General features: G+C 40.1%; 1 protein-coding gene across 1 annotated transcript in view; it reads right to left on the bottom strand.

Moving 5' to 3' along the window:
* CDH13 (cadherin 13) overlaps window positions 1-15,656 on the bottom strand; it is a 797,859-nt gene that overhangs the window by 322,671 nt on the left and 459,532 nt on the right. The window contains exon 6 of the mRNA XM_084644551.1: window positions 6,913-7,057. Coding sequence (XP_084500677.1) covers window positions 6,913-7,057 — 145 coding nt within the window. The remainder of the gene's footprint in view (window positions 1-6,912; window positions 7,058-15,656) is intronic.

Raw genomic sequence — 15,656 nt, 5'->3', positions numbered from 1 at the left:
TGTCATTCTGAAGGTGTCAAGAAATGCACAGATCTTTTCCTTTAACTTCTTATTTCCAGACTTTTCAGGTTTCAGGTGGATTGGCCTGTCATGTCATGATGCAACCTTACCTGCTCCTAAGCATTTTGTTTGCTAGTCTAATAATGCTTGCATCCTTTCTTTTGAATATCTTTAGCACCAAAATGGGGGGGGGGAGGGCTTGATCATTGAAATTTGCCAAGGAAATAAACCTCACTGAGGAGAAATGCCATGGAACACTTGGATGAAAACTGGCTTGGTTTTGACCAAATTAGCACTTGTGAAAAAGGCATGTAATGAATGCAAGTTTGTTTGTTTTTTAAAGCAACATTAGTGGGGTTGGTGGTTGTTTGTCTCACCTGTACCCTAATGCTAAGATGGAACTGCTCATGGGCACATGGCAAATTTTGCTTCATATTGAAAAGTTTCTGAAGGTTTGTATATTGAAACAGGCAGGGTTCCAATGGATTGCTAAAGCAACACGCTGAACTGAGGGGGTCTGCAGGAACTCACCCTAATTTGTTACAGTCTCTTAAAATAGGCATTTACTGAGTTGGGGCACCATTGGAATGCTGACTCATCTAATGTGATCTCTGTTGGATACCTACCTCACTCAGCACTCAGGCTGACTACCTCATACTGTTTGGTTATATTTTAGTTTATTCTGATAGTTTTCAATGACATCTAATGCTTCACAGCCTTCCACTTATACACATCTAGACTGAGTTGTGTTTTCTCAGCAGGATGTGAGGTTTTGGCAAATATAAGTTACATTCATAGTGAATATAAGAACATAAGAACAGCCATACTAGGTCAGATCAAAGGTCCATCTAGCCCAGTATCCTGTCTTCTGCCAGTGGCCAATGCCATGTGCCCCAGAGGGAATTAACAGAACATGTAATCATCAAGTGATCCTTCCTCTGTCACCCATTCCCAGCTTTTGGCAAACGGAGGCTAGGGACACCATCCCTGCCCATCCTGGCTAATAGCCATTGATGGACCTATACTCCATGAACTTATCTAGTTATTTTTTGAACCCTGTGATAGTCTTGGCCTTCACAACATCCTCTGGCAAGGAGTTCCACAGGTTGACTGTGTGTAGTGTGAAAAAATACTTCATTTTGTTTGTTTTAAACCGGCTGCCTATTAATTTCATTTAGTGACCCCCTAGTGCTTGTGTTATGAGAAAGAGAAAATAATACTTCCCTATTTACTTTCTCCACACCAGTCACGATTTTATATGCCTCAATCATACCTACCCCACCCCCGTTAGTTGTCTCTGGAGTCATCTCGAAGCTGAAAAGTCCCAGTCTTATTAATCTCTCCAAATATAGAAGGCATTCCATGCCCCTAATAATTTTTGTTGCCCTTTTCCAAACCTTTTCCAATTCCAAAATATCTTTTTTGAGATGGGGTGACCACATCCGCATGCAATATTCAAGAGGTGGGTGTACCAGGGATTTATATGGAAGCAATATGATATTTTCTGTCTTATGATCTATCCCTTTCTTAATGATTCCCAACATTCTGTTTTCTTTTTTTGACAGCCGCTGCTCATTGAGTGGATGTTTTCAGAGAACTATCTACAATAACTCCAAGACCTCTTTCTTGAGTGCAACAGCTAATTTAGACCCCATCGTTTCATATGTATAGTTGGGATTATGTTTTCCAATGTGCATTACTTTGCATTTATCAACACTGAATTTCATCTGCCATTTTTTGCCCAGTCACCCAGTTTAGTGAGATCTCTTTGTAGCTCTTTGCAAGTAATTTACCTTACTTCTCCTCTCTCTCTGAGATCTGAAAGCTTTCTTGTTCAAATGCCATGGTTCTGCAGCTGCACTCAACACTTATATTAGGGATCACTGCACAACCTATAGATAAAAGTAAAGGCATTCTCTTGTCCTACGTGACAAGACAAAATGCTAACAAGGCATGTCAGGACTTCAAATAGCTGAGGAAAGTAATTATAGAAACATGAGATGGGAGATGGATTGGCCATGGGGGTCTTCCACACCAAGTCTAAATCATGACCCTCAAGAAACTTGTAAGGCATTGGCATGACAGAGACCACTGTCTATCCTGTCAACCAGTATTGTATCCTTGTATTTCCACATCTGTATCCTTCTCTTGTCTTATACTTAGATTGTAAGCTTCTTAGGGTAGGGACCTTCTTTTTGTTCCATATTTGTACAGTGCTAAGCACAATGGGCTCCATCTCTTGTCAATATAAAACTGCTACATGAGTGCACTGGCCATTCTAATTTAATGTAGGTTTTTAGAGTAGCAGCCGTGTTAGTCTGTATTCGCAAAAAGAAAAGGAGTACTTGTGGCACCTTAGAGACTAACAAATTTATTTGAGCATAAGCTTTCGTGGTCTACAGCTCACTTCATCGGATGCATTCAGTGGAAAATACAGTGGGGAGATTTATATACATAGAGAACATGAAACAATGGGTGTTACCATACACACTGTAACCAGAGTGATCACTTAAGGTGAGCTATTACCAGCAGGAGAGAGGGGTAGTGCAGAACATTTTGTAGTGATAATCAAGGTGGGCCATTTCCAGCAGTTGACAAGAACGTCCTAGGAACAGTGGGGGTTGGGGGGGATAAACATGGCAAAATAGTTTTACTTTGTGTAATGATCCATCCACTCCCAGTCTCTATTCAAGCCTAAGTTAATTGTATCCAGTTTGCAAATTAATTCCAATGCAGCAGTCTCTCCTTGGAGTCTGATCTTGAAGTTTTTTTGTTGAAGTATTGCCACTTTTAGGTCTGTGATCGAGTGACCAGAGGGATTGAAGTGTTCTCCGACTGGTTTTTGAATGTTATAATTCTTGACATCTGATTTGTGTCCATTTATTCTTTTACGTAGAGACTGTCCAGTTTGGCCAAGGTACATGGCAGAGGGGCATTGCTGGCACATGATGGCATATATCACATTGGTAGATGTGCAGGTGAACGAGCCTCTGATGGTGTGGCTGATGTGATTAGGCCCTATGATGGTGTCCCCTGAATAGATATGTGGACACAGTTGGCAACGGGCTTTGTTGCAAGGATAGGTTCCTGGGTTAGTGGTTCTGTTGTGTGGTGTGTGGTTGCTGGTGACTATTTACTACCAATGTGATATGGGTGATGAGTGAAGTGGTGAAGCCCTATCACATGGAGTTAATAATCAATTAATTATGGCACACGTACAATAGATGTATCCAATTAGCTGCTCCTGAGCCAGAGGGTCAGGAATTGGAGACATCAGATGATAATTTAATGGGCACCTGGGCCCTATGAAAGAGTGCACTCTGAAGAGAGGAACCACAGAGAGAGGAGGGACTCCTGTAAAATTGCCAGAGCCGGAGTCTGCATGTGAGCAGAGACCTCAGCGAGACTCATTCTGAGGGGCCAGTCCTCAACATCAGAACTGGGAGATAAAAATCTGGAGTAACAGAAGGAGATTGAAGATGGAGCCCAGAGAAAGGTAGATTTGTTAAGAGACTCTGATTACCAGTTTGAGCTTTTGTCGTCCCCAAAGGGGTTGGACTTAGAAACACCTCAGCCAGAGGAATAAACTGCACACAGATAACCTGCAGGGTGGGCTAGAGATACAGATTCCTAGAACATCATACCCTGATGCAAGTGAGCGCTCTAATGATGAGTGTGCACACTGAGAAAGAGAATAATTATCAGAATGTAACCTGTGTAGTGATAAAATTGTGTCTCCGGTATCAATTACTTTTGGTGTTTATTTCTGGAAGTTAAAAAAATTAAATAAAAAATGATCCTATTTTCCCCTGGCTGAGGAACTGAGGGAAAAGAATCTTCAGGATTTATTTTTAAAGCTAGGAGTTTGTTTGTTTGTTTCCCCCAAAATACTATAAATATGGATTAGCAGAAATTTGCTTCCACTGGTTCTGGAGTCCTTGCCATCTGATCTATTTTCAGAATATTTAAAGGCTTTGCTGGTATGTATGTTTGAAATCAACTGTGAAGGATATTGGGTTGTTGTTGTTGTTAACCCTGTGACACCTAAATAGCACAGAACTGTCTGTAGAAAGTAATGGAAGTCATTAGCAGGCATTGTGGATGATAGATTTAACTATGCATACTCAGAAACTCCTTATATTGCAGTTTAAATTAAAAAAATGCATTTGAAACTGGTCACTCGATCTCATTAGGTAGTCATACCCTGTTATGTACTATTGATTAGTTTGTACAAAGGAATTTCAGAGGAATTCGGACAGCCATGCATGTGCAGTCAATAGTTATGAAGTTCTTGTTTTATTAGGTCCATTTACAAGGGGATGCAGGAGGAGGGGAAAGTAAAGGGGAACTTTTGGGAAGGTTTGTTTTGGATTCTTTACAGTTCACTAAAATCTGAACTATACACAAAACAATGTTAGAAAATGGTTGATTTTCCACTTGGATAACTATACTATACTTCTAAACAGGACTCTAACTTATCTCTGGTTAGAATGAAAATATGGCCATTTTTTTAAAATTGTCCTGTTGGTTCTTAGTCTGCTTGTTAAATATTGCAATATTCAACATCACACATTTATCTTAATACCTCTCTGTGTTAATCTTATGGGATAACAGCTTATAATGCAATTCAAGTCCAAAGCCAAGCAGGGAAGCATAACCATGTGCTAGTACATATAATTGCTGATATGGTCAGATGATTCCTAAAAGCTCCACCAATGACAAAGTTTGAACAAAGATGAATATATAGGCTTACCAAAGGTTTAATACATTAAAGAGGGAGTACAAAATGATTTTCTCTGTTCACACTAAACGCAACACACCCTATATAGAAGTGAAATTAATATTAATTGTTCATAATGGTATAATAGGTTTAATTTCAGTCTTCATCCTGAAAGATTCTAGTGTGTTTATAAGCAAATCTCTTAAAACATAGGACAATCCTGCAGTCTTCATCCAGCCACAGTGTTAGGATATAGATATTCAGGCCTGCCTGTAAAGGCCTATACTCTAAGAATTTAGGTGTATTCTTATCACTTAGCTAGTTAAAGAGGTATAAAAGAAAGAATCAAAATCACTGTCTGCAGATGTAAGGGCCTTCCCTTCCTGTGACAGTCTGAGGCCCTGTTCTTAGGCTAAGGCCTTGGGCTAAGCAGCAGAGGCAGCCATAAGCTGGGAAGCGAACGGTCACATCCTTACATTCCAAACTGGGCACATTGAAATAAGGTGCTATTGGGCTGTTAGGATACAATCCTGTCCTGATAATGCCTATCCCCTCCAGAGAAAGGGAAGTGCCTAGAAGATGTAAAAAGAAATTTAGTTTGATAGCATCCTGTCTGGCAAGAACTCACTTATCAATAGCTGGGATGTGAAATCCTCATTTCTTTGTTGTTCTATCACTGTAGTCCCCATTTCCCTATTATTTGTCTGTATAATCTGTGTCTGGTTCTGTGGTTGTTTCTGTCTGCTCTATAATTAAGTTTGTTGGGTGTAAACTAATTAAGGGGTGGCGGGATATAATTGGTTAAATAATCATGTTACAATATGTTAGGATTGGTTAGTTAAATTTCGGTAAAATGATTGGTTAAGGAATAGCTAAGCAGAACTCAAGTTTTACGATATAGTCTGCAGTCAATCAGGAAGAAAAGGGGGGAATGGGAACAGGGAATGGGGGTGGGGGAATTGGAATAATGTTTTGCTAAAGGGGAGACTGGGAACAGGGAGACAGGCAATGTTCTGTGGCGTCAGAGCTGGGAAGGGAGACATGAAGGAAACTGGAATCATTGCTTTTCACCCCAGTAAACATCGAATTGTTTGCACCTTTGGACTTCGGGTATTGTTGCTCTCTGTTCATACGAGAAAGACCAGGGAAGTGAGCAGGTGAAGGAATAAGCCCCCTAACGCACAGCTCCCACTAAGGACTACAGGATGTAACTCTTTATTTGATATATGTATATATCTATATCAATACACATATAGGCATACAGATGTATGGCCCAATCTTGATCTCACACCACTGTCACTCCAGTGATTTTAACAGGCATCTCCCCTAGCTTGCACTGGTTTCAATGAGATCAGAATTAACTCGTTTATATTTGCTGATAATATAATTATCATTCACAGTTGAAGTGGGGATACCTCTGCACTGGAATACAACAGCTGTTGAACAACTCACAGCAACTTTGCACAACATCTGACAGCAGGAACTGAAGAGAAATAGATTGAGTTGTAACTGCAGGAGGAATTTAGATAGAGAGTCTGGGTATCCTAGTTGGAATTTGGCAAGGACATCTGTTCTAAGACCCCCTAGTTTACAGAAAATGCCATGAGAAGCACACGTGAGCATCATCAAATCTACATTAGAAATGATCAGAAAATGTTCATACTGGCTCTCATCTACACAGTCTATTTTTATTTGATCAGTGTTCAAATATGTTCAATGTTGCAATATCCCAACAAGCCCTAAAATATGAGAATATTTTTCAATACGCATTCGATTTATTCTTGTCATTTACCTACCATAGGCATTGCATACGCAAATAAATCCTGCCAGCAGCCAATCTGACTGAGAACAGGTAGAGTTCCCACCTGAACTGAATTGATATGGGATGTATTCAGTCCCAACCTTAATCCCATCCTGCAGTTCATCTCTACTGATAACTCAGATAAGAACAACAAAACATAAACCTCAGACTGAGCTTCCTTCTCAAACTATGTTGTTTCTAGGGTTTCCCTGCAGCATACCAGAGACAATTACCCTCTGCCCAAAAGGCAGGCAGAAGTTAATGAGCCACACCCATCACACACAGTCAGCAAATATCCTTCTGCAATGGAACAAATGTGCAGGTATCAGAAGGCAATATATGGCCTATAAAACATACAGTAGTTTACAGCAGCATGAATGATGTCACATACCTGTAGGTGACCCTTCCATGACATGTCCAACGTACGGCCCTTCCCGGAAGATGGGTCTGTTGTCATTCTGATCAATAACAATGATATCTAGAAGGACTGGGCCTTCAATACTTTTGCCGCTGACATCAGTGATCTCAACCTGCAGCTGAATGAGCAAAAAGATAGGAGTACATGAGTTAGTTCATTATCATGACATAAGCAAGGAGCAAGGAACAGAAAAGCTTACATCAGCATTTTTGCTGGAACAAGCCACTGGAAGACTTAATACTTCAGTCTCAAGGGAGATTCTCTAGGACTGGGCTAGAAGCAAAATAGTTTTGAATGGAAGCAAGAGAGATTCAGACTATCCTTGAATAGTCTGTAACTGATTTGCTAAATTTACTAAAGAATGCAGTGAAGGGGAGAAAAAAAGAATCATAATTTGATACTAATGAAGTAAATATTTGCTTAGAATCAGTCTATTTCCTTCAAAGGGAAACATACAGTACCAGGTATAAAATAAATTGCAAGATCCTTGTTAACTGAGTATTAGAAGATATAAATAGGGTGTTATAAGAAAAGGTAAGAGTAGCCCTTTTGTAGAGTAAATAAATTCCCTCCTTGATGAGGGAGTGGAGTAAATCAGCACAACATTTGATTCAATCTCTGTGTATTTTGTCCTGAAAAGAAAGGTAGAGAGGCAATAGCTCTAATGATAATATTTCAATTATGTTATGTCGTGACTTTCATGCCAAGTCGCCCCACCACTGCTGCCTTCAACACTTCGTATGTCTCCTCTTTATTTATTTATTTATTTATTTTTATGTAGCAGCAATGGGAAATTGTGAAATTGGCAGCCACTATTTCCTTGACATGTCAAATTCAACAAAGCACACCTCAAAGTCATGATGCAGCAAAAACCTGAGGCATGCAATGCAAGAGACATTTCTTCCCCTTTCTGTGGCAGGTGGCTTTTGTTCCAATGCTATGAATTGCTATGTCAGCCATAAACACAGAGAGACAGTAATAACAAGGATTCATTGCAATCAATGACTATTTCTACATCCAGAGTATACGAGTACTAAAGTCTTTTGGCACAAAAAGCTGGGAAAGCAAAAGGAACCATTCAGATCTGGTTGGGATTTTGGCTAAGAGCGTTGGAAATAATGCTGTGTTAACTAATTAGAATTAAAACACAAAGTTTTAACGTTTGGGATTTCTAGTGTAAATTTCTGGAACAGCTTAAATAGCCTCAAAAGCTAAACAACAAGTATTCTGTCAGGGGGGAGAGGGAATCTAAAAAAATTGGTCCACTGTGACCATAGGCAATGGTTATTGAGCAAAACAAGTGGTTTTTGTCCAAATGGAATGATGCAAATATTATAATAGAAAACTACACATCTGATGACCTTTACCTTGAAGGGCATTGTGTGTTTATGAATGTGTTTGCTTAGCAGCTGAGGGTTGATACAGTGCATATCATACACCGTGTGGTAACGAATTGTGCCGTTTTGAAAGGTTCCACTCTTGAATAATAAACATTCGTCACAAAACCTTAGCACCTCCAGCACTCAAACCTACCATTTAGGTCCATTTTCAGGTTTTCCTTTCATATCAACTCTGCTTAACACACACACAAATCAATCAGCTGTTACTAGTATGGCAATTCTCAGAAAATAGTATGCCTGTGTTCATGTTGTGGGCTCTGGGGTACTAACTGGATTTTCAGTTGACAAGGTACAGTTAAAATAGTCTGCTTCTTGGTGACATTTTTCATCACAAAGTGTTGCTGTCTTTTGAGAACAGACAGCCTGCAACAAAATTAAAAGAAAAGGATTGGGAATCTTTCTGGTATTACCAGCTATATTAGCTAAACTGTGCAGGATGGTAACTTTAATGCACAGCTATTAATTTCATTGGCTGTCCCTGGTCTGTCGTCACTTCCTAATACAATTTAAATTTGATGCTAAATTCAGCCCTTGGTTATATCACTTTAACCAAGGGTGCAAAAGCCTCCACTGACAAAAAAAAATCTAGATCATGCCTGGGGCATTGATCAGAATTGGGTCTGATTCAGCACAGTCTTCACTAATGAGTGTCCGACAGAGTCTTGGCCTGAAACTAAAGTTATCCTCCGCAGTCACAACCCCATTGCTTTGATGAGAATGGTACCCACTCCGCATTAGAGCTAAATCTCATTCCACTCCTTTGCACATCTCACCACAACCACCATCCTCTGAATTTTTAAAAAAATTCTTTTCCAACATGCTGAAGATTTACCTAAAACAACAGATCAATGCCACACTTGTATCTCTGGTAAATTCATGTAGTATTTACATTGACAGAAGGAGATGTTCTAATTTATGAGTAAGTGAATATTGAGGATCTGATTTGTAGCAACTGCATGCATGGGCAAGCAAATTTACTAGTTGTCTGCCATATAGTCAAGACTTGGGCTCCAATCCTGCAATATCTGTGTACTGTCAATTGGGCCCTGCATGGGAACAGCAGTCTACCTACCTGCAGTCAAATGTAGGATCAGAGACTGAAATGAGGACTGTTTTATAGCATGCTCATTTTGAGCTGAACCACTGATCTTGAAGTTCACCCATCACCTCATTATTAACTATTAAAATAAACAATAGTCATTTTAACAATCTAGGAGTTACTGCTATTATTAATACTAAACATGTAATGTTTTCAAAGCATTGTACACATATTGCTTAGCTAAGCTCCTCAGATAGACTTGGCCAAAACTGCTGAAAAGGGTCACATGATGTTTTTCACAAACTCACATCATAGGGATTTTGAGCCCACAATGATTTTGCTTTCAGGGAAGCATTTGGGTTAATTTGTCTTTCCACAGATCCAGATCTGTTTCTAGCTTGAAACAGCACATTTCATTCCTTGCCTCCTTCAGTCTATCATTGCCAGTCTCCACAGCCTCTTCATTTCCTTCTCCCACACTTGTTTCATGCTTTCCGCCTTGCTTCCGCCCCATGTGCAATCCCAATCTCAGTCTGCAATGCCCTCAATCTCAAAGTTAAGATTCACACCCTCTGTAAGGCCCACAGAGTCTCCCCTAGATCAGTCAATCATCCCGTACCCTCCTAACATTTTAGAAACAAAGCTATAAAGTGAACAAAAATACTAAATTATCATCTGGTCTCTCTGGGCAGTCTATTTTATCTGTCTATCTCTTTTAGATTATAAACTCCACGGGTCAGGAATTGTCTATTGCGTGTGTTCTGTAATGCCTGAATGTATTGTCAGTGTTACCCCAGAATTTAACATTCCTGCACGTACCCCAGAACTTGACAGTATTGCAGACAGCCATTTAGTATGTTCAGCCATGGCCAGCTGAAAACCAAGCATCACATAGCTAGGAAATCTTAGGCCTTTTTGAGACAAGGTCAGACAGCTGTATACTTTCAGTTGGTTAATTAGAAGGGGAAGATGGGACAGAAAGTTATGGAAGAGTGAGTGAATAGCGCCCTTGGTTTTAGGTGCCCCTGACATATTGTTGTTTTGGCTAGAAATACTAGAAAAGTTCTGAGACAATGAGTAGTTTGAGAATTGGTGATCCAGTAGAGGTTATTATGCTGACCCACTAGGAGTCACTATAGATTATGTGCTTTGTTAGAGTTAGCTATATAAGATTAAGTAAAAGTAAATACCTCACAGCCGTCCGAGGAAGCTTTTCCAAGGACAAGAAGATGACATCTAAACTCCCCATCAGCTGGATGGAAAGAGGCACTCTGGAAGCCTGGCTGGTGATCACTTGAAACCATCTCAGACTGTGGGTAACTATATCTGGGATGTCCTAAACCTATTGTGTGTGTGTTTGGGGGGAGAGGGGAGGAAAGACAGCTGTTGTTACAACTCTGTTTTCTGGAACCCAGGAGTAAGATTTGTTAACCCCCCATTTCTTGCGCTCTTATCTTGCTTGTTTTCTTCTCATATGTAACAAGTGGTATGAACAGGCTTATTGAAGTCTTTCATGCCCCAATGATTTTAGAATTGTCATGGTAAAGGATGAATAGGTAATAAAATGTAGATGTGATAGGAATTATGTTAAGTGAAATCGAGTGTGGTCGCGGATGGATGTTTGATGGATAATAAAAGGTTGAGGTGCCAGCCTTAGAATAAGAAAAACAATTATCCAGGACCATTTGGCCGAAGAACATGTTGGGTGAGAGAGTCCAATAACCCTGAGGGCACCCACAACTGTCCCAAGGACAGGGGGCCTGAAGAACCAAAGAACAAGATAACAAGAAGCCATCATTGCTTTGCCATTTGCATGATTGACTATCACTTCAAACGTGAGAACAATGATTGATTATCACTTCAAACATAAAAACAGCATGACGAAGCAAACCCTGTAGACTTGTATGAGGATAAATCCCTATAAAAACAGACCCTGAAGACTGAGGACTTTGGGACTGGTTCTGCAACCAACTTCCAGGAGCATCGGATGCACATCTGACAAGGCCCTGATCCACCCTTGTGTCCAGGCTGCCTGTGAGTGTGACTAGCAACTTATAGGCTGGTAACTATGACAACAACTGCAGAACTTATGTGCCTGTGTGAGTGAATGTGTGAGTACATGAAATGTTAGAGCTATAACCAATTGCTTCCTCTGATTTGTTCTGTAATCACAATAAACGCAGCATATTGCCTTATCCCCCGAATAAGATCCTGCTTGTTTTCATTTTCTAAGTATAACGTGTGTGTGTGTGTGTATGCATACACGTAATATCTAATAAATAGTAGTTTTAGATAAGAGCATGCTTTCTTCTATCAATCATTTATCAGACGGAAGCACTGTGTTCCCATTGATTTATTCCTGACACCGCCTGGAGAGAGAAAGAGTTAGGCTACCACCGTTTTGGGTTCTGAAAACCCCAGGTCACATCTGCACTATACAAATGCATGAATGCTAATTAATAAAAAAAAAAACTTTGGCTTTCTTGGGGTATGTGCAAATAAGACATGGAAGGATATAGTACTAGATGCATAGTTATACACACACAAACAATTTATTACATATGCTGACACACAGAAATGCCTAGTTCAGGTCAGATCGTGGCATAAGCAGCCTGGGCCTTACGTGTTTTCATGCCTGCTCCAGAAACGGCACAGCAGTCTATACCAGGCCTTGAAATCTCCAGCCCACAGTCCAGCCAGATGAGGAGCCATGCTGAGGTAATGAAGCATCAGAAGCCATAAGTGGGAGATAGTCAGACCTTACTACTGGGTGGAAGAAGATGGTTGTCCAGATTGCAGCCACCTTCTACCTGCGCATGCCCTGACATTAATTTCTCTCTCCCTCAACACGTCCAAGATGAGAGATTAGGACCTCAATGAGGACCATAGAAAGCGAGCTACTATCTTCACCCAATCTACTTCTCCCTGTGTAACTCTTCTATGAGATAAACCAGGAGGAACAAGGACCTGAGTACAAAAGTTACCTTCACCCTCTCAGTTCCCTCCCAAGAGATTGCAATAGCAGCAGGGGCCTGAGAGCACTTTGAGTGGTTTGTTTATTCTGTTAATTTATTCTTACTCATGGCGCCTGATATTTATAAGTTATTTATATGTTAGCGATGAAACCTTTACTGGGCTAGGATTAGGTCAGAATTCTAATTCATTTGTTAAGATGGATAGCTTATTATCTTATCGCAGTGCATTCTGCTATGCTTGTATGCACATTTCACTTTATATTGTACTATGATGGGTGTGAGTGGGAGAAGCACAATATTTATGCTTTGAATAGACTATTTGCTCCCACAAAATACTACAAAGACTCTGAGCACTGCCTCAGTCCATTTTACGGGCCTCTGTTATCCCAGTCTTGATTTGGATGCCCTCTTGCTTGATACCATTCTTGTAAAACCCTGCCCACTCTCCCTATGATTTACAATATATATCGTTTAGGGGTCTAGGAGCCAGAAAATAGTTCTGGCATGTACACATCTCCTGGCAGCTGGTGCTTCATGGGCTGCTTTGCCCCGCTGGCCTATGCAGAATGAAATGTTTCATAGAGAACATTTGATCCTCACTCTCCAAGACTTGTTTAACATTAGTCTCTGAAGTCAATTTCATGTCACAGGGTTATTAACATTTTCTATACCCTGACCCATATTGTGTTACTGGTGCCATTAATTACAGTTCAGTCTTATACCTGCACTCTGCACTGCTGTGTCACAATGCCACTGCATAGAGCTAACCCAAAAATGAATAGTAAATGACATGTCCCTGGTTGCTTTGGAGCTTCAGACTGATCCTGACTCTCAGCCATATTATTTTTCCTCTCCCCTGCCCCTTTTCATTTCTGGCAGTATGGGTAGCTTATTTTATTAGATTAAAAATGTTTTGCAAGCAATTGCTGGTAGTCAGACAATGTGAAGGTACAGTGGTCATGGGTCATACTTCTGGAAAGGCAACAGTAGGAGGAATCTGATAAAAATCAGTTCCTACGTGTGTAATTCCTTTAACATGATCCAATGGCTGGAAGTTGAAGCTAGATAAATGCAGACTGGAAATAAGGTGTAAATTTTTAACAGTGAGAGTAAGTAACCATTGGAAAAATTTAACAAGGGTGGTGGTGGACTCTCCATCCCTAACCATTTTTAATTAACACTGGATTTTTTTCTAAAAGATCTGCTCTAGAAATTATTTTTGGGAAGTTCAACGGCTTGTGTTGCATGGGATCTCAGACTAGATTATCACAATAATCACTTCTGGCATTGGAATCTATGAACCTTCAAAAGCTAGGTACCAAATGGCTCTTAATATCAGATCTCACAGTGTCAAGAAAATAAATAAGTCAGTGGAAAAGGCAAGTGTTAAACTAGGTTGATAAAGAACCAAGCCTCAGCTGGTTTTATACAAGAGACCACCTCACCAACACAGAACATGGTAAGCTTCTTAGCGCATGGTTTTTAAATGTTGCATTCTTCACCAATTTTCAAAAAGTAAGGAGAGAAAGAGAGGGTTGTTATTTTTGTTTATAAACCACATCCATTTCAAGGTTAAAGCAGAGGATTGAGATGGTTCATTTTAGTAGAAGGATCCCAGCCAGGTTGTGAGGTCTTGCTGGTCAACATGTATCACCCATATGAAACCCAACAGTTCTCACCTGACTTCTGCTTGATCTCATGTACAAATCATGATGGATTTCTTTACTCTCTTTGTACAGTACATATCTTGATCACCAACTTACCTGTTGCTTTTGTCCCCTCATCCCCTGAGGTTGCTTTCTAAAATGATAGACTATAGCACACTGCTTATGACCCATTGTTACCATCACTCTGTACACATGGTGCTAGTATTCCAGAGAGTTGGCCGTCCAACTGGTGCTTAAACCCAGCCTTGGCTGACAATGAAAATCATACACTGGCTATTAAGCACATATAGAAGCCTTCTACAAATTGTTCATTCAGATCTCAGAGTGATAGTTAGGGTATAAATGCCTAGAGAGAAAGACAGATATGCAGACTGTCAAGCTCCCAAAACTCCCACTCGAGTCAGTAGGAGTTGTGGGTGTTCAGAACCTCTAAAAATCAGGTCCAATCAGTGCACCTTTGCCCAGAATACTCACCTCCCTCAAGACTGGGAATGCTTAAAGCTGTGGTTCAAGATACATGTACAACACATGACTTCCAACAGAATAACTCCTTGAACCAATGACCCTTGTTAAACAGATAGGCAGGCTTGCCCAAATCAGCAAACAGCCCCACGGCTCTCTAAAGCTATTTACATTATTACAAGAAAATCTGGGAAGAATAACTATCCTTTGGATGTATGGACTTGAAAAGTCATTGAACATTACCTTCATTGTGCTCACACTAGCAAGCTTCTCTCTCAGACTCTCAGAAAGAGTCAAGCATAGTCCCACGGTCTCAGTGTTAAGGAAGATATAAGCAGACCACATTCAGGGCAATATAAAGTCAGGAGTGTTTATTAGAAACATGATAGCTCACAGGCTTAAGGTACAGATCCAGTTTTGGGCTAATGTTCCCAGCCTGGGTGAGAAATGCAGGGCAGAGTTTAGTAGACCGATAGAACAGGTAGAGGTTTAGAAGCAATAAAGAAGATGTAAATCTCAGGCAACAATGAATTTTAATCTGAGTTTTACAAGACAATTTCTTCTCAATACTTTCCATTCCAAACAGGACTGTTTAATTTGCTTTTTAACTTCTCATCAAACTTCACTCACTATATCTGAAGTGAGGGTCTCTCAGGTTCAGAAGTAAAAAAGATACCCAGGACAGCACATCAAAAAGATCCAGATCTGTTTAATTGTGAAATTAATATCTTTGTGAAAGTGCTGCCACTCAAAGTCAATCCATCATCCTGATTTTAATAATTCCTGTATTACACAGGATTTATAAAAGGTAGATACTCACATAACCTCCATGGGATGTTAATCTCATGAAACCCCACATCATCACCTTTCACAGAGTATAGAAAAATGCTCTTGACTATGGTGAGCAATTGTTTATATTTACATTTGCATCTTGGTTTCGGAGGAATCTAATTGACTTCATAGAATGTTTGCAGCACCCATCAAGTTTGCCCATGATCCTACTCTTGTTTATTTTGTGCCTGGAACTTTTAGTTCAGTTCATCAAACAACACACGTCTATTCATGCTTGTAATGGAGATGGCTCAGGCTATGAGGCCTCTCTACTATATTTTCATCTCAAACTCTCAGTCAATTGCAGTTCTGCTCCAGTAATTTACACAGTATGGCTGCATAC

Source organism: Lepidochelys olivacea, assembly GCF_965140295.1.
Source record: "Lepidochelys olivacea isolate rLepOli2 genome assembly, chromosome: 12".
In the NCBI taxonomy this organism is placed as follows: domain Eukaryota; kingdom Metazoa; phylum Chordata; order Testudines; family Cheloniidae; genus Lepidochelys; species Lepidochelys olivacea.
This window is presented reverse-complemented; position numbering and strand designations above follow the sequence as displayed.